Raw genomic sequence first — 27,244 nt, 5'->3', positions numbered from 1 at the left:
CACCCCTTAGCTCAGTAAACTTTCAAATATCATGATTTCACACCCCTTAGTTCAGTAAACTTTCAAAATATCATGATTTTAAACCCCTTAGTTCAGTAAACTTTAAATTTAAATATCCTGTGTGAAACAATAACAAAATGTCTAATTTTCATTTTTGTTATTGGCAATCACTGTTGTGTGGTCACCAATATAAGCTGCATCATCTATAATTACGGTTTGGTTTTTAAATTTTTACTGTAATAATTCTTTTTCCTTCTATGTTTTAGTTCTCTGTCTTGTTACATCATTTTTCATGCCTATGTACTCATTATAGTATTAATATGACTGAATGTGCCATATTTTCAATGTGAAATAAATATATTCAACTTGTATTGAACCATACAAATATGTACTACTTGTATTGAACCATATTTTCAATGGCATATAGATATACTTACTTGTATCATGCCATACAAATATGTACTACTTGTATTGAACCATATTTTCAATGTCATATCAATATACTTACTTGTATAAAGCCATACAAATATGTACTACTTGTATTGAACCATATTTTCAATGTCTCATATTTTTCATATTTAAGATATATACATATTTACATAATAAACCAATTACAACAAATTCTAGTTGGCAACATCATCATCACAGCATCATAACATCTTCCCTCATTGGCCACTTGAGGGCAGTATTCACAGAAAGTTGTCACTTACCTTTCTTGAAAGTATCTCTCCTCTTGGTCAGTGTAATTTTATCTTCGTGAAGTTTCTACAATTAAAAACAAAAAATGTTGTTTAACACCAAGATACATAAATGTAAACAGAACTAACTCCACTTTTCAATGCAGCATCCATGTCATGTCATCTGTTGAATCAAGGGAACCAACATCTATTTAGTTTAAAATATCAATTTTTTTATAAGAACCCTTCAAGCTACATACATGTATCTTCTCTAATATATTATTGTACAACAGGATATGATGACGCCAAGACCATGGTTTTCTAACTCATGATTATTCTCTAGTCTGTGTCTGGCCATAGTCATGACTTCAGCGGGATATTAAAATCTTCATAATCGATCATTTCCCTTCACAGATCTTGCAGTGTTAGTGATATATTCATTGTCACACACACTCCCCACACACACACACACATACACATACACACACACAGACAGATAGACAGACAGAGACACAGATAGACAGACAGACACATACATACATACATACATACATACATACATACATACATACATACATACATACATACATACATACATACGCAGACATAGACAGACACACACACACAAACACAGACAGACACAGACACAGACACAGACACACACAGACACACACACACGCACACACACACGCACACACACACACACACACACACACACACACACACACACAAAGACACATTTATTTACAAATGAACACTTACCCTTTTCTTGTCATCTCCTTGTTTCTTCAAGGCATCCAAATCATTGTATGTAACTAATTCGTCATCCATTTGCTTTATTTTACTTTTCAGAGTATCTAATTCTGCATTGATTTTAGTTTCCAATTGTTCTACCTTCTGTAGATCCATTTGTAATCTTGTACTTTCTGTGGGACAGAGAAAAATGAAAACACTAATCTCAAAAGGGGCTTTGTAATTTGTCATTATTTGACCGCAATTCAAAAATAAGGCTACATAAAATCAGAATGAAATATTTTCCTCCCTTTTTTTGATCTGTTCTATCAAGTATATTCATTCCTTTAAACTTTGTGAAGAGACAAAAAAGACTGATATTCTAAGCTGTGCCAAATTTATACTTTTTGGCAGTACCACACCTCACAAAGAACTTACAAGCAACCAAACCAATGGCAGTAAGTACACCTCACTATGTAAAGAACTTACAAACAACCAAACCAGTGGCAGTAGGTACACCTCACAAAGTAAAAAACTTACCAGAAGCCAAACCAGTGGCAGTAGCTTGGGATTTCTGCATTTCATTTTCTTTGAAACTGAGGTCCTCCTGCATCCTAGCTAGTTCTTGTGGAGTTGGCATGTGTTTGGACCTTGACAAGTTCTGTAAGACAAACAAAGTAAAACTGAACTACATACATCACATATTGTTATAATAGTAATTGGTAGGCTAACGGACTAATATTACACAGGTAAAGTAATCTTATTTCTGATTTTTGGAACATCTTTTGTCAGAGCATTCAGTTAGTTAAGATAATAATAATAATAATAATAATAATAATGATAATAATAATAGTGTATTTACAAGGCTCCTGTTTTCGTGAGAGCTCAGGCAAGGATCTATAGTGGCAAAACACCCTTTATAATACAGTCCATTGCAGCCTTTGTAAACGCAATAGGATTAAATCATTCATATTGCAACCAGTATCATACCAGGTACCCAGTTATACAGCTGGGTCATGCTGTTACATTTCATTATTACTTGACAAGTATTCTGTATCAGTCAAATGTTCAATGCAATTCTTTATGCTCAATTTGGTAAATAAAAAAATATTTGACGTTTTGGTCATACCCAGAAGACCTTCCTCAGGAATAATAATAATGTGTGATGTATGGCTTAGATAGTCAACCAAAGACAACCACAATAGTGAAGTTTAACATTCAAATATACTTACCCTACTCAAATGTTCAAGCAGTGCTACTATATTTCCTTCAATGGCCACTTTACGTTCCTGTGCAGAGAAATAATTCAGTCTATCATTATCACAGTCACAATTTTTACAAAAATGGAAATGGGCTTGATGATTTTAATACATTCAACTGTTTACTTTCCTACTGATAAGCAACATGCGTTACTTTTGTGTGTCTACATCCCAACTGTGTGTGACACCTCTATCATTGTGTCATAGTGTCCCATAGGTGAAACACCAATGAAATTAACTTCAATTTCCTTGTATATGCATAACAATAGACAACTTACCATTTCAGCAGATTTAGTTTCTTCAAAACTATCAAGAAATTCTGAAATTTAAACAAATACCAAGTAACTATCATTGTGTATGTAAGCTACCATTTGAAATGTTAGCCCAGCTGGTCTGAGCACTCTGGCTTGTATTCAGGGGACTTTGGTTCAAGTCCTACAGGTGATTGACATGTTAGCTCAGCTGGTCTGAGCACTCTGGCTTGTATTCAGGGGACGTTGGTTCAAGTCCTACAGGTGATTGACATGTTAGCTCAGCTGGTCTGAGCACTCTGGCTTGTATTCAGGTGACATTGGTTCAAGTCCTACAGGTGATTCTTTTCTTTCTTTCATTTGATTTCAATATCATTGTGAGTAAATGACACAATTTAGCAAACCTATTTTTGGGGGAGAATTAATCATCTTTGGATGACATGTAAGTACATCCCACATTCCGATTTGATTCATGTTATCATTTGATGTATGAGGGCCTCAATGAAATCAAGCTAACCCTTCAACACTATGCATTGTTTGTAACCCTTATTGAGTTTTACTCTGACTAAAGGTATTATATAATAATAATAATAATAATAATCATATCGATTACAGAAATGGTGATACTGTAACTGCTACAAATCCCCCACTTTGGGGAAATTACAAGTAAGCCATACAACCTTTATGTAACCCTAATAAACATTAATTATTTACATATTTCATCATACAGTTACTCAACTTATATCAAAATTTAATTAAGATAATACTAACCATTCATAGTTTCCTCTCTCTTCTTTAATTCTTTATATTTGACATTTCTTTCACCTGGAGTAAAGAAAGATATATGACAGAACTGTATATAAACTGAGAGTTAAAGATATATGACAGAACTGTATATAAACTGAGAGTTAAAGATATATGACAGAACTATATATAAACTAAGAGTTAAAGATATATGACAGAACTATATATAAACTAAGAGTTAAAGATATATGACAGAACTGTATATAAACTAAGAGTTAAAGATATACGACAGAACTGTATATAAACTGAGAGTTAAAGATATATGACAGAACTGTATATAAACTAAGAGTTAAAGATATATGACAGAACTGTATATAAACTAAGAGTTAAAGATATATGACAGAACTGTATATAAACTGAGAGTTAAAGATATATGACAGAACTGTATATAAACTGAGAGTTAAAGATATATGACAGAACTGTATATAAACTGAGAGTTAAAGATGTATGACAGAACTGTATATAAACTGAGAGTTAAAGATGTATGACAGAACTGTATATAAACTGAGAGTTAAAGATATATGACAGAACTGTATATAAACTGAGAGTTAAAGATATATGACAGAACTGTATATAAACTGAGAGTTAAAGATATATGACAGAACTGTATATAAACTAAGAGTTAAAGATATATGACAGAACTGTATATAAACTGAGAGTTAAAGATATATGACAGAACTGTATATAAACTGAGAGTTAAAGATATACGACAGAACTGTATATAAACTGAGAGTTAAAGATATATGACAGAACTGTATATAAACTAAGAGTTAAAGATATATGACAGAACTGTATATAAACTAAGAGTTAAAGATATATGACAGAACTGTATATAAACTGAGAGTTAAAGATATATGACAGAACTGTATATAAACTAAGAGTTAAAGATATATGACAGAACTGTATATAAACTAAGAGTTAAAGATATATGACAGAACTGTATATAAACTGAGAGTTAAAGATATATGACAGAACTGTATATAAACTAAGAGTTAAAGATATATGACAGAACTGTATATAAACTGAGAGTTAAAGATATATGACAGAACTGTATATAAACTGAGAGTTAAAGATGTATGACAGAACTGTATATAAACTGAGAGTTAAAGATATATGACAGAACTGTATATAAACTGAGAGTTAAAGATATACGACAGAACTGTATATAAACTGAGAGTTAAAGATATATGACAGAACTGTATATAAACTAAAGAGTTAAAGATATATGACAGAACTGTATATAAACTTAGAGTTAAAGATATATGACAGAACTGTATATAAACTGAGAGTTAAAGATATACGACAGAACTGTATATAAACTGAGAGTTAAAGATATATGACAGAACTGTATATAAACTGAGAGTTAAAGATATATGACAGAACTGTATATAAACTAAGAGTTAAAGATATATGACAGAACTGTATATAAACTGAGAGTTAAAGATATACGACAGAACTATATATAAACTGAGAGTTAAAGATGTATGACAGAACTGTATATAAACTGAGAGTTAAAGATGTATGACAGAACTGTATATAAACTGAGAGTTAAAGATGTATGACAGAACTGTATATAAACTAAGAGTTAAAGATATATGACAGAACTATATATAAACTGAGAGTTAAAGATGTATGACAGAACTGTATATAAACTAAGAGTTAAAGATATATGACAGAACTGTATATAAACTGAGAGTTAAAGATATATGACAGAACTGTATATAAACTGAGAGTTAAAGATATATGACAGAACTGTATATAAACTGAGAGTTAAAGATATATGACAGAACTGTATATAAACTGAGAGTTAAAGATATACGACAGAACTGTATATAAACTAAGAGTTAAAGATATACGACAGAACTGTATATAAACTGAGAGTTAAAGATATATGACAGAACTGTATATAAACTAAGAGTTAAAGATATATGACAGAACTGTATATAAACTGAGAGTTAAAGATATATGACAGAACTGTATATAAACTAAGAGTTAAAGATATATGACAGAACTGTATATAAACTGAGAGTTAAAGATATATGACAGAACTGTATATAAACTGAGAGTTAAAGATGTATGACAGAACTGTATATAAACTGAGAGTTCAATACTGTAGTTGAAAATAACATATCACAAGTGTATAGCTATAAGTTGAAGTAAGACTAGAATACTGTGGTTGGAGATTAGCAAGTTGATTGTATTGCTGCAAATGCAGTTAAAAATTTGATTAAGACTTAAGGTATACGTTACAAATATATACCGTTAATAAAACACTAGATCAATCTTGATATTTTTAAACATTCAAGTAGGCATATTGTTCATAATTCACTCCGTAATGTGCTCCAATCACACTTCAGTAATTATTTCTCTTACAGTATGTTAGTCACAGCCATGAAACCAGACGAAAAATGACTAGCATGAATTTATCATTCACACCAAAGTATAGAAATAGTTATGGTCAGTCTTCAATTAAGTTTGTTGGTACGAAACTTTGGAATAGTTTGCCCAACAAAATACATGATATTCCATCCAGTAGTCATTTTAAGAAAACAAAACACAAACACTTCCTTCTCCAAAAGTCTCCAAAAGTATTCCATATACTGTATTACATACTGGCTAGACACGATTACTTTACAGATGACTATTTCTAGATTCTCACCTACTGTTTTGAAATGTACACACTTGTTCAAAGCAAATTGGATATAGGATTTGTTTCTTTGTTATTTATAGGTAAAGATTCATTCAAGACATTCATTCAAAAAAAGACATCATAGTACAAGTCTATCATATAAATGTAGTCCATAAAGTACTAGAAGCTTGGATCTAGAAGTTAATTTTTCATGCTAGCAATGAAACAATTTGAAAATTACAAAATATGATATAAAATGTATTAATAATAACAACATACAATGTATATAAAAGGATTTTGACAAACCTTGATGCTCCTCTAAGTCCATATCTAGTTGATGAAGTTCATCTCGTATTGTATTGATATGATCTTTTAATTCCTGCGTTCTGTAAGATGTTAAGAGGTTGAATCATTATTATTACTGTACATTCAAACATCTCTGTGTATGCTGTAAGTCACTGCAAGCTTTTACTTTACACACTTAATAACTAAAATAACTTCTACATTATGTGTACAATTCCTACTACATATCTATGTTGACATACCGTTAGGGTTACTTTGTACACTTAGGGCTGACTTGTAAGTTATGTAAACTTTAGGGCTGCCTTGTAAGTTGTGTATACTTATGGGCTGCCTTGTAAGTTGTAAGATAGAGAGTGCTGACTGAGTTCTCATGTAGTGCAAGGGTTACATTTTACATTATATATCACCTTTGACTATCAATATTTCACAAATAATGTCATATCTTACTGTCTTTACATTATATATCACCTTTGACTATCAATATTTCACAAATAATGTCAAATATCTTACTGTCTTTCCATGCTGGCAATCTCCTGGTTGTCTTCCTTGACTTGTTTTAGAAGTCTTTCTCTTTCTTCTGCAGGAGAACCTTTCTGTTGTTCTTCTTCTACAATTCCAGCCTTCTTGGCTTCAAGTTCATTTAGTTGTTCATACAATCTGACAGCTTCCTGTTTTACTTGGGAATGTTGTAACTCCTGGTATTCAATAACAATGGTAAAGAGTTTAGAATACTTGTTAAGAGTGATCAGAATAAATTAATTTTATGATTTATTCTCAACATAAACCAGTAGTGTCTATACTGCCAACAGTGCCAATTTGCAACCTCTTTGCGATAACACACATTTATAGTGAACATTCCAACACTATCATGTGTGACATTAGCCAAGTTAAATGTACACACGGTAGAAAACTTGTAATTCTAGTATCACAACTTATTACTTACATCTTCCAGGTTATCTCTCTTGGTATTCAAAGCATCTAATTGTTGTTGTTTTACTTCCAAATCCTGCTGTACAGCTTCATTACTTCTCTTTAATTGCATGTACTTTTGTTTCATGTTTGGGTTCTGACATAAAAAAATTGATACAACAATTAGTCATACATGAATATTATACTGTCAAACTGTGATGCAATTCTTGCATCTTTATCATCTCATTTCAGATTTTTCTGTATGCTTCCTAAAAGCCAATCAACTGTATATACTTCAGATGACCATGACATACATCATAGATCTTGGTGCGGATGATCTATGCATACAAGACATGTATATCATTCTATTGATTTTGAAGATGAACTCTTAGATGTGCACATTCCAAGAACCACATATTGTAGAATTCATAATTACTAAGTATTTTTTATCAAAGTACATATTGCATAACTACCAATGAGTATGTACTGCTGACTATATGTATGTTCTATTACTGACTTCATATATAAATATATCTATGTACACAATGAAATATTCATTTCTATCTTGTGATATTAGGTATAGTCATTGTCGTCCTAAGTCCCACCAACTATGACCAATTCTCTTTAAACTGGTCACAGGTGAAATATTTGTCTCTGTATAGTTATTGCTGTTCTATATTCCACAAACTATCACTAATTTTCTTTAAACTAGTCAAACATGAAATGTTTCTCCCTGTAAAGTTATTGCTTACCATATCTTCCACCAAACTATCAGCCATTCTTTTACACTGGTCAATTTCTACTTCTACCAGCTGGATCTGTTGTTCCTTCCTGTCAATCAATCAATTTTAGAAAGCTCATTATGAAAAGAATTGTATCTTACAGAACAACAAATTCAATGACTTTATTGGTGAAGAACAAAGAAAAATGTTTAATATTGTGCTAATAACAGCAAGGATTAACAACTGTGTGCTGTTCTATTTATGCAGGAAGCCATTATTTTACAACAAAACTGATGTCAAAAATCTGAAGAAAAAAATTAGCAACAGATTTCATAATGTTGTTTAACTCATTTTACTACAATAGCATACATAGTGGTCATATGCAGTGGATGAGGACTGGGTATGTATTTTGGATTTTGGATTTATAAAAACAATTTTATTATGGTTTCCTACTTCCATATGGCCATTTTAATAAATTCTGAATATGCAATAATATCAGTTGAGTACACTCAAAATCATAAAACTTATTACTTTTCAAATGTAAATTTATTTAATATTAATGTTGATCTACTTTCTACACAGGACGACCAGAATGTAAGATTAGAACAAACTCAATAAACTTTCAGTCCTCCTCTTCATCAACCAAGAAAGTTTTAACAGGATACTTACTCTTGTCTCTCTGTGAATATTGTGTCAATACTCTTTGCTTCCATGTCATTCTGTACTTTCAGCTGTTAAAGTATGAAAAGCATAATATATGAATAAAAGCAGCTTAGATTGGAATACTTTTGTACACACACACATACATACATATATACACACACACACATATACACACACATGCACACAGACACACACATGTACATGCACACACACACACACACACAAACACACACACACACACACACACACACACACACACACACACACACACACACACACACACACAAAAGGCTATAGAAATGCAAAATACAAAAAAAAACTGAGAGCAAACAAACCTGATTGTAATCTTCTAAGACTTCATCCATCTCAGTATCTGTGTTCAACTTATCTACCAACTGTTTGAAAAAAAAAATTATTCAAAGTCAAATGAAACAGGCATACACAGATAACATTGCCAAATACTTTATCTGGAGAAGATGAACTAGTCATATATTCATTACAGTATCTAACATGCTTTCTATTCTGTGTGTAGGAAAACATAACATATCTGTTGCTTTTGTGTTCTACACTTTGTTTTTCATATTGGTGTTTTCATGTACTTGCAGTATTATAGTTTTAAAACATGTCCCTGTAGTTCTAAGCTCAGTATAACTTCAAGCTGTAAAACTTTGCTTGTGTACCAGATAAATAATAAACAATAATACTAATAATAATGTACTTGCAGTATTATAGTTTTAAAACATGTCCCTGTAGTTCTAAGCTCAGTATAACTTCAAGCTGTAAAACTTTGCTTGTGTACCAGATAAATAATAAACAATAATACTAATAATAATGTACTTGCAGTATTATAGTTTTAAAACATGTCCCTGTAGTTCTAAGCTCAGTATAACTTCAAGCTGTAAAACTTTGCTTGTGTACCAGATAAATAATAAACAATAATAATAATAATAATGTACTTGCAGTATTATAGTTTTAAAACATGTCCCTGTAGTTCTAAGCTCAGTATAACTTCAAGCTGTAAAACTTTGCTTGTGTACCAGATAAATAATACGACTATTAATAATACTACTAATAATAAAGTAGAGTTATAGAGTGCCTAATCTCTGCAAGCAGAGCTCAAATAATATGACTAGCTAAAACACTGTGGCTAAAATAGGCTGTGTGTATGATTGAAACAAAGCCTCCCAGTACTACATTTGTTTTGATATACATATACAATAACAAGTCTGTTTGTAAGTTTCCATATCATTGTACTCCTTCTATACTTACAGTGTTATAGTCACCTAACTGTCCCTGTAATTCCCTTAGCTCAGTAGCTAATGCCTCAGCTCTGCAATACAAACCATAGAATACATTTCTGATTATGTGCACAGTGACTGCAATTGTTATCTTGACTGACAGTATAAGGATTAAGGACATAACGATAGAAACACACCCAAATATTCAGATTTGGATATTTCAGTGTCATTTTCAAAGAAATCATGATGAAACTATGTACAAAAAATATCTGACATTTCTTTGTCTAAAATGTGATCACACATCTCAACATTTATAACACATCATTTTCATACAGCCTTCAGTGATTGGTTTAAATCGTGTCACATGGTATGGACTAGTGACCCTTAGTGACCTCAATTTGCATAGAGTGAGGTGTACTACTTGTGTTCTATATTCCCTAGGGCAATAGTCATCTAGGACAGGAGTCTTTTCAGTGATTTGCTTTGACTATGTAAAGAATGTGTGTCTGAGAATATGATGTGTTATAAAACATTTATTGCTTTAAAGTTGGCTTTATTCAGGTACTAGTTGATATCATATTACCCCTCATGCTGTGATGTAGCCTTGAGAAATAGCTGCTGCATAACAGTCCTCAGGGTAATAAAAATCAACCAGTGCCCTGCTCATAGCCAAGCAATAAGTATAATATTCCTTAATTCAAATATGGCAATATTTCTGTACATATGACACTTAGGTATGTCTCATCAATTTTAATAGTCAGTACACAGTCCCTCTGTCATGTGACAGAGGGACTGTGCATGTGGTCATGATCAGTATAATCATATGAATGTATCTATAGAACAACTGAGGGCTGATAGTATCGTAGTTTACTTACGTTCTTTCATAGGATAGATATTGAGCGTTTTCTTGATTATAATGATCAATTTCTTTTTGTAGTTTATTATTCTCTGATTCTAGTTCATGAATCTTGGTTCTTAGTGTACCCATGAAGTATGATTCATCCTTCACAAGCCTAGATGGCCCTGCAATAGGTAAAATGACATTAAATGGTTAGCCTAGATGGTCCTGCAATAGGTAAAATGACATTAAATGGTTAGCCTAGATGGTCCTGCAATAGGTAAAATGACATTAAATGGTTAGCCTAGATGGTCCTGCAATAGGTAAAATGACATTAAATGGTTAGCCTAGATGGTCCTGGAATAGATGTACATGTAAATATGATATAAATTGCTAATCTAACATCAAAGTTAAACTACATCACATTATCACAGCACACTGTTGCACTTTTAAAAAGTCATCAATTTGTGAGCTATTTCTAATTAAGACCTAAACATAGAATTACAAGGAAGAACTAACCTTTTGGTCCAGTTTTCATACCAGCCAAGCCTTGCTGAGTCATTGGTCTGTCAGCTACACTAATTTTGGCATCAAGCACTGTTAACAAAAAACATGCAAGACACAAGTTTGTGAAAAGGTACTTTCAGAAATTCTTTGTCTTCAAAGATATGTTATCATCAACTGACCAATCACAGGGTATGATTAAATGTACATAGTATATGTACACAGTTTGTACCAATCATAAAAAGGTAGAAATGAAAGTGTATATCTACACACAAAATATCTCTACTTTTATATCAATCCTTTCCAGGGAATATAATACAAGTTGTAAATTTAACCACATGGCCAGTCTGTGAATGAAGACAACTGCTGGCCATTAATAAATTCTCAGTCATGAAACATACACATTGTAAAATAAGTCATGTGCATGTAGATCTACCCTCATCCATAATCTCTGTGAAGAGAAGGCCGATGCATGAGGGTGTCCCAAAACTGCATATATATATATATATATATATATATATATATATATGACAGACTATGAAATATGCAGCACATCCCTTCTACTACAGGTCTTTCATACTATACCACATCCCCTAGATCCTGCATTTCACATAACATACTGACTCAGAGTTACTTACCACCACCGGCACCAGCAGCAGCAGCACCACCTCTAGTGCCAGGTCTAGCTGTACCAGGACCCTGTAAGTTAAAATCAAACACAATTAAAGCCACTTGTTGGATTAGGACTAAAATTAAAAGGTTAGATTTTAAGTTTTAAGAATTTATATTGTTAAGTTTTTGTGAAAGTGTACTACATTGTACATGAGGACAGAGGTCACTGTAGTATCTTTTACTATGTTTATTTACTGATGAGGAATCATTTTTTAATGTGTAGCCTAGTAGATTTTTTAATGACAAACATGCCATTTGACCTAGCAAATTTTGTTGGCGATGCTTTTTGTAAGAGAAAGGAATTTATGTACAATGTTTAAATATGCATGCTTACTTATTCATAAGTTAAAGATTTGTATTACTTTAGTGTCTTGTAAGCCCTAGGGGCTGGGTGTGGCTATGGGTAAGTCCACACATGACACTTTAATAAATAAACATAACATAACATAACATAACATAACAGTAGAGTATAATATCACAATATAAACACCATATGAAATATAATAATGCCATAGTTATATTATCATAAAATAACAGTAACAGAATATTCTTTTTGAACTTCTAAACTCTATACATTATAGGTTAGTTTATTTTTTCTGTATAATTTAAATAAACAATATCTTACTGGTGCTCCTCTCATTGCAGTTCCTGGTGGTGGTTGTCTTGCACCTGACATTGGACGACTTGTTGTTGGCCTACGCCCTCCACTGGTTGGTGGTCGATTCCTGAACAAAAAATAAACAACAATTACATTTCTTACCAGAGCATTTTTAATGCCTTGGCCATATTGTATCAACTGAATTCCTTCTCTGTTATTGAATTTATACAGAGTGTAAGATGACATAATGGTGCACCAGCCCAAGTTTTTATTTTTCAGACCTGAAGTTGAAGTAATAGACTGTTGACAATTTTTTTCCAATCTTTAGGCACATTCCCTATGCAGCTGTGATCATGGATGTCTCAATTCACTTGTCTATCCAAGGATATATGTAGTATGTACTATCATGGATGTATTAGTAAGGGGTGTGTAGTGACTGAGGTACTGTGGATAGGGGTATGATTTTGCCCTTTGGTCTAAAATGAGGTATGTATACATTCCTATTGTAAACTGAAAGGGTCTAAAATAGGGTCCAATAAACTGTTATACTGTATTCTTAATATTTTTGGAACTAGGCAATATCTTATGAGTTTTTACACGTAACCACCAACATTTCATACTGGGATGTGGAATGGGATTATTGTCACCATACATGGAATACTTTCATGCTGTCACTGAATCAGAAGGACTGTGTCTAGATAGAGTCAGACATTCAGAAGTCACAGAGATACTGTCATATTCTCATTGAACAACTCACGCATTTAAATAATACTAGCAATTCTCCAGAATTTATATTTACGTTCGATTCAGCAAGGTATCATAGAAAAGAGATTGTAATCGTATACGGCGTCTGTCATCTCTATGGTAATAACATCATAATGTCACCTGTGAATGTAACGATAACAACATGGAAATCCCGTTCACAATTCAATTTCTCACATATAAGGTTAACAATGCTTACATGTTTCGGTATTTTTCGCAACTGTTTACGTCCTTATCCTGTTAAAAATAGAAGCTATCGCTGGTTGTCGTCAAAGCAAGTAAACGGACGATATCGTGAATCAGCCGTCCCGCTTTTCAATGCAGAAGAATTTAACCCACTGTATGACGGGAGATATGAGGTCAAAGGGTAACGGATTACCCAGAGTGCATTGTAATATTTACGTTTTTAGCTCAAGCAAGCACATCATGATCAGGGATCATGATAATCATTGACAACATGATACCAAACTAACTCTTTTTTACGTTCCAGGTAAGGCGCGATATTGGAGCAAGCCAATGAATGCCTTGAAGCATGGATATTATCATACCATCATATATTTAATAGTAACTGGTCACGAAATAAACACAATCTGAATTCATATTTAATCATATTTATTATTATTATTTTGATAAATATGAGGAAGTTTAATAGTTCAGTATTCATCTCAATTGTTGGTTTGGTGATATTCATTGTAATGCTTATCATGGGACGGTATATGGTTCTAGGTTTAACAAGGGTCCCAAGATTAGTATTGGCTGAAGTTGTGACAAGTAGTTTTTGATTGGCTACAAGTAGTGATAGGTGACTCAATGAGAATTAACTCAGGAGTATCAATGGCTACACACTGATGAAGTTTGATTGGCCGAGAACTGAGGATTATCACTGCCTGTGAACTGAAGATTGTGGTTGGCTGTGAACCAAGGATTATGATTGGCTGTGAACTGATGAAATTATTACTGGCTGGGAACGGAGGATTATGATTGGCTATGAATTTAAGATTACCATTGAATGAGAACTTATATTATTGGCTGAGAAATGACTTATTGCCCCCTGAGCTGAGGATTGTGATTGGCCAAGTGTGGCAGTGCCAGTATTACCAGGGTCATAAAATGCATGTCATGGACAAAATGATATCAACATACTCATAACCTGTCTGTTGGGAAACTTCTTAATACTTTTTTGGACTTCTTGCAACTTTGCATCAATAATATTGTGAGCTCTTAATCTATTAATATGTATATATCAATCCAACTATAATGGCAACGTAACACACTGCACTGCTCACATTTGATGCCAATGTTATCAACATAACATGGTGTTTGTTAAATCCAGAAAATGTCAGCATTACTTAACAAATATACAACAACTACTTGTACATAAAGAGACTGCACTGAGACATTGTCCATATTTTTTTATTTTTAAAGTGTTTTATTGATACACTAATCTTACCAAAATTTAACATGACCCTGCAAAAAGTAGGGCACATTTTTCAAATTACATGTCATAACTAAACTTAACAAGGTATAGTCTGGAACCAGGTGGTTTTCACAATTACTTCTCTTTTTAATAAATTAAAAAGGTAACTATTTTCTACTTCCAACCATGCTTACTCATGTCAATCAACTTTCAGACCTCTCACTACGTATTCAGATGATACATTGAAAAGAAACGTGATAAGATAGCTTTTTTTAGTACCTGGTAAACTTACACAAGAGTATATATAGATATAATCTGTATCTAAATACATGACATAGTAGTACACATCTACGAATGGTTGAGATACAAGAAGTTAACAGCAGAGTGACATGACTAGAAATTGTACCAAGGCAAGGTTACAAACTACATGTATTAAGCATAGGAATCTAACATGAAGGAATCGAAAATTTGGATGTTATGTAACACATACAAATAAACTGTAAGATATGTCAGCGTCATTCAGTCCTAACAAGTCTGATACGGTGGTAGGATTGACTTGTCATATCTTACAGACTAATATCCTCACTCATATATTGCTGAGTTCCTTATATATATGACAAGCTCTAAGAGAACAAGGTTGTTGTAACATTTCCAAACAAAGCTATGGTTCTAAAAAGTAATGACCATATTTCAAGTGGTTACTAACTATACATGTTTCCCATCCCACTTCAAACATGTATCTGCACCATTTACTGCTAGATGACAATTGCATTACATTTTAGTTATATTATATGTAGACTGACCCAGCCAACATGGTATCAGAGACTGTGCCACCTTCAGCAATACTACCCCTACAATACTCTAGATCTACTGTAACTGTAACACTACAATACGCAACCATATAATAGGTACCTACATCTATGTTGAAACACTTGAATCTATCTTTCTGCAACTTCTTTTGTTTCACTTGTGATCTAAGACTACTAAATGTACACTATATCACCGTAGTCAAATCCACAGCTGTAACACACATTTCTCAATAGATGATTCAAGTATAACGTGTATAAAAACACTGTAGACTCATATCCACAGTTATCACTTATACACAGTTTATTCATATTCATAATTCATATTAATGTATCACTGATGCAGTAACATCAGAATACATAATTTTATCCTAAATCAGACAATTAATAAACGTATGGTGATCTTTATCCATTATATCTATAATTACACAATGTCAAGTAATCTTCAGTTTGAATGCATATTCATATTTGTTGTTTAATGCAGTTACCACACACGCAAACTCATCAACATAACACACACACACATACACAGACAGACAGACAGACAGACAGAGACACACACACACAGACACACACACACACACACACACACACACACACACACACACACACACACACACACACACACACACACACACACACAGATTCAGAAAAGCAGTCACTGAAAAAGCCCCGCACTTATTCATAAGTAGATCATGGTGGTATTGTTGTTGTTGTTGTTGTTGTTGCTGTTTCCTTGACTGGTTCCACACTCAGTTGGAGATCACCGCATATAAATGAGTAGATTCCAGGTTTGTGTTTTTCAGCTGTTGCTAGTACAATTTTCCAGTCACCCTCCTTAGTAAGATTGAGATCATGTCTCATTCTTTTCAGCATTGATGGCTTTACAGTCTCTGTTCCTTGGTTCCTACAAAATAACAGTAATAAGTTTATTTTGAGTACCTAATAAATCTAGCCTACCTGAAGGACTAACACACTATCTCAGCTATCCTAACTCTAGCCTACCTGAAGGACTAACACACTATCTCAGCTATCCTAACTCTCCTACCTGAAGGACTAACACACTATCTCAGTATCCTAACTCTCCTACCTGAAGGACTAACACACTATCTCAGTATCCTAACTCTAGCCTACCTGTAGTCTTGAAAGACTAACACACTATCTCAACTATCCTAACTGCCATTTTGACTTTTTTGAATTTTTGCTTTTCCTCAAGATTCAATTTGTAGACTTGGAAGACATAAAAAATCCAAATGGCAGTTAAGATAGCTAATTAAAAATATGATTTATAAAGCACCAGTTTCCAATATGATGTAAAGTTCAAAGGTACTGTACAGTCAGAAGGCTTTAAAAAATAGATTATAATTTAAATTCTTTCTTTCTGAAGGCATTAACTGCAGGTTTGCCATTATTCCAGTGATAGTTTATTCCATGGGGTATAGCAAGTGAGAACGTACACCAACCATATCACACATTTTTATAATGTTATTCAAAGTAAAAATCTTGCCAATCTCAATATTTCTGTACTTCTGTGTCTTGGTATTGTAACTTAATTAACCCCGATGATGTCAAATTGTGAAATTTCATATGAGCTGGAAATATAAAAATTTATCAAATTAATAATTAATGAAAACTGCTTACGTTTCTTCCTCTATGTATTTTATCATTGTCAGAGCCTTCCTGTCTAAAATTCTCAGGAACTGTTCAATATGAGCTTCTCTGACTCCATAACCAGGATGTAACTGATGAACCTATAGGAATTAACCAAATATGTATGATATATATCACAAAATGAACATATGATACATCACAAAATGAACATATGATATGTTCTGATTTCTTTTTACTTATAACCCACTTACAAGTCATTGTTATAATGATTTCTTTATTAGCATTATCAAATGTATCAAGTTGGGGGGGGGGGGGTCACCCATCTATTAGTTATGGAAGGAGTTGTGCCACACTGGTACTAAATTACAGACCTAAATTCAGACCAATTTGATTAAAAAACATAACCCCAGTTCAGGGCAAGTTGTAAACCTACCCCAAATATATACATCCATTTTGACCAAAGATGCATACACGTACACTAAAGGAACACTGAGTGTTGCCCCTTCCCCCCTTCCCAGATAAACTTGTTGTAGAATTTATGGCCATCAACCATGGAAATGCATACCGGGATTCCTTCTATCAGAGTCTTTGTCAAGGATACAAAATAGCTAATATCAACCCAAGATCCCTTGCTATTTCACCAAGGTTACACATCAGACTGTTGGTACAAGGTATTAAAATCTATGCAATGTACTTATACCAGATTTCCCCTGTGTGGCCAGGGTCCAAAATATTACCTACATGTAAAACACTGATTTTGTATTATTATTTTAACAGTATAACTACATTGGAATCACGTTATATGTACCGGTAACTCTGTGGTTGGAATAAAATGTCTATGGCATGAACTGAAGCTGGATGAAATGTTGGTGAATTGATTGTATTGATAATATACAACTAAGAAGATGTAAAGAAGGAGTTAGGATTGGATATAGTGTATCATGTGACCTGGAGAGAGAGATAGGATTGGATATTGTGTATCACAAGACCTGGGGAGAGAGCTAGGATTGGATAGTATACTTACAATGTGTCACATTGTGTCAGGGTTTTATTTCACAGGTTGAGATTCAGCATTAGTGCCCATTCATATAGGGTGAGAAATAATGCAAACACCAAGTCAAACAAAGAAATGACATGTGCATTTAAATAATACCAGTACAACAGAGTACATGCAAGTGTTCAGAAATGATAGTATAATGTACCATTCACACTCCATAGAAGGACCATCATATTACAAAATAATGAGTCTGATGTATGTTCCCCTCTTTATGATTTACATTTCCCTATCTACTCTGAATGTTTGCTGCTGCCAAAAATCCTTCATTCATGTTGATTATCATCTTCGATTTTGATCCAAATGTAGCTACACCCCCTCATCACTCTCGAACAAAATTTTGTCAGAACCTGTCCAGGCAAAACTGTTCACACTTTGTTTTCACTCTTTTATGCTACAGTATATCATGATATAGTAGTGTATTATCTATTTTTCTTAATTTGCCTGCCAATATTCAATCAATCCTTCCAAAAAAAATGGTTTACTATGAAATACTTCTTCCACTAGCTGAATGGAAATCCTATTTCTTATTTCATTTTGTATCTGAAATGTTTCACAGTCCACAAGCCTTAAAGGTAAAAAGACTTCAACATTTGGTTATCTGTATTTTCAAGTAGTGACAGTTAGGTTACACAAATCGCATTAAAATAGAAATAATATTAACTAAAACAATATGTGTGATATGAATAGAATGTTGGCATAGGATGACATCAGCATGCAGTATTGCATACATGTATTTAGCATTAATGGATTCAACAAGTACATGTACACAGCTGAAGTCTGATCTATACATGTAGGTGTATCAATGTCTGAAATGTCACCATGCTATGCATTATGTGTTCAGTGAGTAATCAAAGGTTTATTTCAATATATCACATCCTTTTAGCTCAAAGGCCCTAGAGTATTTTCAACAATTCATTGTTTAATTGTCAACTCAAACTCTGACAGAATTAACTTTAGAGGTGTATAACAATGATGCACAGTAAAGCTATTACAACATTAACAAGTGTGGGAAAGTGGGAAACCAGACTTCTAGCTAATATTATTCCTACGGGCTTCCCATGCATCTAGTGAAATTCACAATAGATGTACGCTGACCAACATAGTTTACCTAAATACCATCATACACTATGATGTAAACTTTAACTTGTTTTATGTTCATCAACATGATGGCCCTTCAACATACAGAACAGCTGAAGAATGACTTTCTGACTGGACAAGCATCAGACTGGTACTAGTCTAGAAGCTATATCCATGGCTTTGAATCTGGAAATATCCTTATCACCACTGAAGGATATCTTTAGATTCAAAGCAGCGAAGGGCCTCTAGACCAAGCTGGTACCAACACCTTACCAGCATTTGTTAGCAACTGGAAGGGGTAATGCCTGCACCAGTCCTATGTTAACATCAGACTAGCTCAGTGCTCACAGCAGGCTGGTAACAACACCTTACCAGCATTTGTTAGCAACTGGAATGCTAGCACCTGCCTGATGTTACCACAACGTTAACATCACGTTGACATTCAGTCAGGCTAGCAAATCAGAAAAGAATTCTTTAGCTGTATTGTGCTATGCTACAATTAATCAAATCACAACACAACCTGACATTGAATATTTCACAATAACCATGGTAACACATTTAATCATGATCAATATTCTTGACACACTAGTGATATGAAGTAGAGTTATGTAGATGAGAGAAAAAAGGGGTTTTATTATTGTTTTACACAGAGATAACATATACCGTACTCTCAGTTTTTGTAATATTAATGAAACAGTATATTTTGTCAATACATGTGATAGATGTTAGCATTCAGGACACAATTAATTACTATGGAATCATTGGTAAAACCCATTTATTGTAAAATACCATATATTTTTTTGATAATCTGGAAAGCAATTCCATGCCCCTGATGAATTAAACCAACTTATATTGCATGCCTCAGTCTCAAGTTACAAGATGTAGTTAAAATTGGATATCAATTATTTGCCTCAATATTAAGTCGCAATATAAATATATTCGTTCTTTATCAGTCCATAGAAGTTTATATTGATGCCTTGGGCAATAAGGGTGTTACCATCGCAAACACTCCAACATAACAACATAACAGGTTTATTATTTCATGGTGTAAATATGAAAGTACCCTAAGTAAAGACAGATGAATGTGTAAGATTTCAGCTAATAATTACTGCTAAACATAACTTACGATAATGTACATAGTGGCAAGCATGAAGCATATAATAAAACACATGCAATGCATTCTGGGATGGGTGTTATCAAGGCAGCATTATAGTTTTGGTTACATATATGGCGCAGTTATAAATACATACATGTCAACAAAAACAACTAGTAAAAATGATAAAACAAAAACAAAACTTACCTCAGTCATGACGTCATGTATCAAAGTTTCATGATCTTCTACTGTTTGAAATGTAGTGCTGAAACACAATATAAAGATAGGAATATAATTAGTACTGGGAATGGCTTTCAGATAAAACAACCTAAGTTCTCAGTTGTACATGTGGTCAGGGTTCAAGCCCTGCATGGTCTGGCTTTCATTAAATTTTCCATGCTGTAAGTAAGAAAAGTATCCTTCAGTTTGACTCTACCAAACAATGCAGGTATGTCCCATGCACTTCACTTTCCTCCTGCATTAACACTGAACCCATGTGGGTCAGCCCTCACTGGACTTCTTGGGAGATAGGTTTATATGCTTTAAGATATATTCCATGTAAATAAAGGTGGTTATCATCATCATCATCATCATCATCATCATCATCATCATTGTCATTACCATACTACGTATACACATACTCACACTTTCAATGGTACATTTAGTAATTCTTGCTATCTTGTCAAACACATGCACATGCGTGCACACACACACGCACACCAGTGTGCGCACGAGCACACACACATGCACACGCACATGCACACACACACACACACACACACACACACACACACACACACACACACACACACACACACACACTTACAATGGTACACGCAGTAATTCTTGTTGACTGTCTTGCCACAGACATTGCAACTCTTGACACATTACTTGGTCTCTCTTCATATAATGTTCATTCCAAGGAGGTGTCTGTTTGACTTCTAAAGTTGATACATCTATCAAACTCGTTGGTTGTCTATTGGTCAGAATACTTCTCATAGAATTGTTTAGTGTCTTGTAAGTATTCGAATCCTGTTGAAAATAAAGAGACAGAAAATCAATGTACATATAAGGCTTGCTGATATAGGAATGTAGCATCATTGAGAACATAGCATGAACACAGTCTTACCTAGTCTTGCTGCTAGACGTTCCGGCTTTCTTTCAATACTATAAGCAAACGAAGATTGTCCTCTGTTTGTGCTTGTCGCTAATACGGTTCTCTGATTGGCAGTTATTTATATCCTGATGACATTAGCTAGACCTTGGATGTTCCATCCTCGAGAGCGATGTTCGGTCGTGTGTCGTATTCTATCGGAAGAACATCCGAGGTCTAGCAGATAGACTAAGTCTTACCTTGACTATGGCCTGTACATATAAGCCTTGCTGATATAGGAATGTAGCATCATTGAGAACATAGCATGAACACAGTCTTACCTTGACTATGGCCTGTACATATAAGCCTTGCTGATATAAGAATGTAGCATCATTGAGAACATAGCATGAACACAGTCTTTCCTTGACTATGGCCTGTACATATAAGCCTTGCTGATATAAGAATGTAGCATCATTGAGAACATAGCATGAACACAGTCTTACCTTGACTATGGCCTGTACATATAAGCCTTGCTGATATAAGAATGTAGCATCATTGAGAACATAGCATGAACACAGTCTTACCTTGACTATGGCCTGTACATATAAGCCTTGCTGATATAGGAATGTAGCATCATTGAGAACATAGCATGAACACAGTCTTACCTTGACTATGGCCTGTACATATAAGCCTTGCTGATATAGGAATGTAGCATCATTGAGAACATAGCATGAACACAGTCTTACCTTGACTATGGCCTGTACATATAAGCCTTGCTGATATAGGAATGTAGCATCATTGAGAACATAGCATGAACACAGTCTTACCTTGACTATGGCCTGTACATATAAGCCTTGCTGATATAAGAATGTAGCATCATTGAGAACATAGCATGAACACAGTCTTACCTTGACTATGGCCTGTACATATAAGCCTTGCTGATATAGGAATGTAGCATCATTGAGAACATAGCATGAACACAGTCTTACCTTGACTATGGCCTGTACATATAAGCCTTGCTGATATAGGAATGTAGCATCATTGAGAACATAGCATGAACACAGTCTTACCTTGACTATGGCTTGTACATATAAGCCTTGCTGATATAGGAATGTAGCATCATTGAGAACATAGCATGAACACAGTCTTACCTTGACTATGGCTTGTACATATAAGCCTTGCTGATATAGGAATGTAGCATCATTGAGAACATAGCATGAACACAGTCTTTCTGATGGTGACAGAAAAAGTCCTAATGTATTGACTACCTGTAAAGAAAACAATTGAGATAATAGATACAATGAAATGACATAATATAAATGGACTTGTGAGTATGGTGAAATTATTAACCTTGACATGCACATTGGAGATAAGGGGATAAACAGTGCTTTACTTATAAGTTTCATTCTGCATAATTATGATGAATAAATGTATATAACTTCAGTGATTAGTACTCAACCAACCGTTCAACCAATCAAGCAACCAAAAAAGCCAACCTACCTAGCCAACCAATAAACCTACCTGCCCACCAGCCATCAATCCCACTGACATACACTGTAGTATCAGCCCAACCAACCAACCTACCACCCATCCATCCCCAAACCCACCCATCCACCAACCAACCAACCAACCTGCCCACCAGCCAACCATCCACTATCCAACTAACCACCATCTAACCCACCAACCAACCAACCAACCAATCCACCAACCAACCCATCCAACCGACCTGCCCACCAGCCAGCCAACCATCCACTATCCAACTAACCATCACCTAACCCACCAACCAACCTACAAATCCACCAACCCACCAATCTACCAACCAATCAATCCACCAACCCATCATAATCCTCCAACCAATCGACCCCATTTCCCACTACAGAGATGTATGTCTTACCATGTTAGCTTCTTTGATAGTGTTTCCTATCACTATAGAACATCCACTTGTCTGCAAATGTGAGGCTATGGCTCTGAAAAATCATACAATGAGAATATTTGTGAACATTTCCTTAAATACAATGTTACATATAGCATCTCAAATTAATGAATTTTGTCTTAAAATGTCAACTTTGTACACAGATTGTCTTATAACCAAGGTGTAGGAATTAAAAAGTGGAGGAATGAGGACTTTAAAACCAATCACCATGTGCATATTGCATTTGTTTGAAATCAGAAATCTCTTGTTGGAGGATGTCATTGCTGTACAAATCCTGTATTAAGTACGACTATCTCATACTGCCACAGTGCAATGGACAAATTTCCATTCATTCCTCACACACTGTACACTGCTCAATTCTATGCAATGGAATTTCAATTCCCCAGAGTTGCAATGGACAAATTTCCATTCTTTCCTTATACATTGCTTATTTCATTGCAATGGGTTTATGTACATCCTTGTAGTCTTTTGTATTGTAGTTATGATGTTTACTTACCTACGAACAAATTCAATATCAAGCTGGTTTTCTTGTCCAGCTGCAAACACTGTGTGGTTGACCTAAAGCAGGATTATCCAAAGAAAAATCACAATTTGTCATTTTTGGAAATCACACAGTAAACAACCATACTTGTTGGACTGTAACCCTTTCTTTGAGTACGTCATTTTTATAGGTATCATGATTTCGGAAATACTATAGATAACTTTGATAACTAACTTCTGGATGACCTATAAGTCACACACACACAAACCTCTCCACGTCCTCCCCATTATGGTTTTATCCAATTTCACTGGGAATAGTAAAAAATATATCATAAAATAGTGATTGAAAGTTATTCATTTTGTAGAATTGTCCACTTACATCAATTGTTGCAGGTAATCTGTAATCTCTCATTTTAAGGAGTAATTCCACTAAGCAATCTACACAGGTAGATCTAAATTCTGGAAGTGCAGCTTTAAAGTCCTGTAAAAAAAATTAACACAGGTAGATCTAAATTTTGTAAGAGTAGCTGTAAACTTCTGTAATAGTAATCAACACATGTAGATGAGTTTGTTATATTTGGTGTAAATATGTAGAAAGCTTTGTTACCAATTCATCTCCTATTTCATTTTCACTAATTTTCAAATTTACATCAATCACATTCAAGATAACATGCTACTAATGTCGAACAATCAGTTTACATACAACTACATTTGTACCTTTTGTGATTTTATAAGATAAAATATCACTATTGTGAGTGCCTTGAACTCTCACTGTCTCAGGAGGAAAAGTGCATTACAAATTCACAGTGATGGTGGTGGTGGTGGTGGTGGTGGTGGTGGTGGTGGTGGTGGTGGTGGTGGTTGTTGTATTAGTTGACCAAACATCAAAACTTACTTTATCAAACAGCACTCTTAGTTTATACACCATAGTAGTTAGTCTGGTAGTACAGAGTTCTTGTATTGGCATATACCAACTCAATTCTTTAGATGGTAGAACCAATGATAAAGCAAATACACTCTGTCCACTGTTACTTTGGCCACTAAACACAATAGCATTGACTATGATACCTTTGTCTGACAACACAAAGAATTTATTGTGAATACTATCGCCTGGTTCATCACTGGAATTTAAAACACGTCCTGATGCATAGTTGAGTATATCATGAGAGACGGCTTCTGGATGGACCACTAGCCAGGTGTGCTGGATTTTTGGACCAAGGATATTATCCCACACAGATAGTATTACACCATGCAGTGGGGAATCTTCCACTGATGCTAATGTCGTCATATCTTGACTTGAAAGTTTAAAAGGTGACTGAGTTCTCGCCAGCATATTGATACTTTGATACGTTGAGATTGTAAGACTCTGAATAGGATTGTAGTAATTACACAGGATCACTGTACAATACAGTTTGGTCAATACAACTGCAGTGATCACACAGTTCTTTTTACAATACAGTTTGGTCAATATTAAAGATGACTGCAGTGATCACACATGATCACTTTACCGTACAGTTTGGTCAACGGAAACACTTCAAGCAGCTTGTAAACCTTTTCAGTTGAAATCTTGATAATATACTTCAGGGTTTCTTTAGCTGTCTTTTTAAATAACAAGTCAGTGTACGAGTATTAGCTATCTGAAAACAACTCTGCTACAACAATGTTGCTATACTAGAAATACTAGAACTGTCTCAGCTGCTTTGATTTGTCTGTTCATCAAACAGATAACTACTTGGTTCTTTGTTGACATACATCCAAAATAAAATTTGATGAGCACATTCAATAGATAGTGACACTATCAACATTGTCATTAGTGATAAAATTCCTCCAATGGTCAGTCTAGGGGATGTTGTATTCACTATTGACATCAAAAATAAAACAAGGCCTGAAACTATACAAGATGCAAACATATAGTTAAAGAAAATATGCTTAAGTCCAATACGGTCAATGATAGTTTCTGTTAATTTGAAATAAGATGGGAGCATGGTTTGCACCGTCTTAGAGAGTATAGAGTTGTAACGGACGTACTCAAATCACCACACTAAAGTTGTTCATTTGACGAGATGGAATCAGTTTGCACTGTCTCAGAGAGTATAGAGTTGTAACGGACGTACTCAAATCACCACACTAAAGTTGTTCATTTGACGAGATGGAATCAGTTTGCACCGTCTCACAGAGTATAGAGTTGTAACGGATGTACTCAAATCACCACACTAAAGTTGTTCATTTGACGAGATGCAATCAGTTTGCACTGTCTATCACACAGAGTTGCTATGGATGCACTCAAATAACTAACTATGCTTGGTTGTTTGTTTGTTTATTTGTTTGTTTGTGCATCAAACTGAATACCGTACCCACTTGCTATGAAGTAAACCGTGGCCACAATCAAATCACCAAGCAAGGTTGTTTGTTTGAGCATCAAACTGAATACGAGAAACACTTGCAACAAAGTATGCTACCTTTATTCCCAATGCAATGGTAAATGTTGACATGGTATAGGCTAGTGCAGTTAGTAGAATCCTTGGAGATGGTGAAGATGAACTGTAGTATGCCAGTGATAAGATACAAGCTGTTAATCCAGTCAACATGTAGGTAGACAATGCATAGTTAAAACAGAAGTGTTTCAACATCAAACGATCTACTACAGTTCCCATCCACTGTGCGATAGAAGTCATTCTTTTTACAAAGTACTGATGAAGATAACGTAAGTGCCAGTAACCATGGCAACATTGGAGTACATTTACTGAGCACAAGTTACTTCATTTATTTGAGTGAGGCCTTGCAAGATAAAACCGTTGTCACTGATATTCTAGTTGTTAAACCTCAGTCGATAAATATTTCTCTCCGAACGTTATGGTCAAAATCCAAAGTTTCCATCCGCAGACGGCGGCATACACACCCTCCTCGCGCTGAACAAGAACAGTTAGTTAAGTTACACGTCCGTTCAGGTCACCAGTGTTAATTACAACTTCAAATTCTTCTATCGCATCCAATTCCCTGTAAAGTGCTGTGGTTTGGTTCTTTGATCCCGTGTGGTAAAATGACCTTAAGCGCTCAAGTTTTTAAAACTTAAAGAGCAAACGTGAGTCCGAACATTTTGCTTGACCTGAAACACT

General features: G+C 34.3%; 2 protein-coding genes across 3 annotated transcripts in view; both read right to left on the bottom strand.

Moving 5' to 3' along the window:
• The window catches only part of LOC144436233 (intraflagellar transport protein 74 homolog), a 30,310-nt gene extending 16,416 nt beyond the window's left edge, over positions 1 to 13,894 (bottom strand). The window contains exons 1-18 of the mRNA XM_078124971.1: positions 13,761 to 13,894; positions 12,827 to 12,926; positions 12,168 to 12,228; positions 11,545 to 11,622; positions 11,063 to 11,210; positions 10,219 to 10,279; positions 9,285 to 9,344; positions 8,956 to 9,017; positions 8,317 to 8,395; positions 7,599 to 7,721; positions 7,166 to 7,350; positions 6,659 to 6,738; positions 3,691 to 3,744; positions 2,947 to 2,987; positions 2,642 to 2,698; positions 1,950 to 2,070; positions 1,440 to 1,603; positions 711 to 765 (exon numbers count right to left, since the gene is read on the bottom strand). Of these exons, the coding sequence (XP_077981097.1) occupies positions 711 to 765; positions 1,440 to 1,603; positions 1,950 to 2,070; positions 2,642 to 2,698; positions 2,947 to 2,987; positions 3,691 to 3,744; positions 6,659 to 6,738; positions 7,166 to 7,350; positions 7,599 to 7,721; positions 8,317 to 8,395; positions 8,956 to 9,017; positions 9,285 to 9,344; positions 10,219 to 10,279; positions 11,063 to 11,210; positions 11,545 to 11,622; positions 12,168 to 12,228; positions 12,827 to 12,926; positions 13,761 to 13,762 (1,531 nt within the window). The 5' untranslated portion in view covers positions 13,763 to 13,894. The remainder of the gene's footprint in view (positions 1 to 710; positions 766 to 1,439; positions 1,604 to 1,949; positions 2,071 to 2,641; positions 2,699 to 2,946; positions 2,988 to 3,690; positions 3,745 to 6,658; positions 6,739 to 7,165; positions 7,351 to 7,598; positions 7,722 to 8,316; positions 8,396 to 8,955; positions 9,018 to 9,284; positions 9,345 to 10,218; positions 10,280 to 11,062; positions 11,211 to 11,544; positions 11,623 to 12,167; positions 12,229 to 12,826; positions 12,927 to 13,760) is intronic.
• A 2,511-nt stretch (positions 13,895 to 16,405) lies between these two features.
• Positions 16,406 to 27,238, bottom strand: LOC144436421 (guanine nucleotide exchange factor C9orf72-like). Of its 2 annotated transcripts, none has more exons than XM_078125218.1 (9): positions 25,024 to 27,238; positions 24,508 to 24,609; positions 24,145 to 24,206; positions 23,610 to 23,682; positions 22,867 to 22,983; positions 21,449 to 21,654; positions 20,830 to 20,887; positions 17,426 to 17,535; positions 16,406 to 16,691 (listed from the first exon to the last, which is right to left on the bottom strand). In XM_078125218.1, the coding sequence occupies exons 1-9, from the start codon at positions 25,459 to 25,461 to the stop codon at positions 16,478 to 16,480; spliced, it is 1,380 nt and encodes a 459-aa protein (XP_077981344.1). In that variant the 5' UTR covers positions 25,462 to 27,238; the 3' UTR covers positions 16,406 to 16,477. The 2 variants fall into 2 exon arrangements, with proteins under 2 accessions (XP_077981344.1, XP_077981345.1); XM_078125219.1 differs by having other exon boundaries at positions 17,426 to 17,526.
• Between the last annotated feature and the right edge of the window lie 6 nt (positions 27,239 to 27,244).

The sequence above is a fragment of the Glandiceps talaboti genome, chromosome 6 (genome assembly GCF_964340395.1).
Source record: "Glandiceps talaboti chromosome 6, keGlaTala1.1, whole genome shotgun sequence".
NCBI lineage: Eukaryota > Metazoa > Hemichordata > Enteropneusta > Spengelidae > Glandiceps > Glandiceps talaboti.
This window is presented reverse-complemented; position numbering and strand designations above follow the sequence as displayed.

Bases quoted from the DNA above. Each gene is read 5' to 3' on its own strand.
- LOC144436421 (XM_078125218.1), bottom strand. From the start codon at position 25,461: ATGCTGGCGAGAACTCAGTCACCTTTTAAACTTTCAAGTCAAGATATG. The intron at 21,655-22,866 runs GTAAGACTGTGT...TATTTTCAACAG, and splicing joins ATGTACAAGCCATAGTCAAG to GATTCGAATACTTACAAGAC. The intron at 16,692-17,425 runs GTAAGCAGTTTT...GTTATTTTGTAG, and splicing joins AAATACATAGAGGAAGAAAC to GAACCAAGGAACAGAGACTG.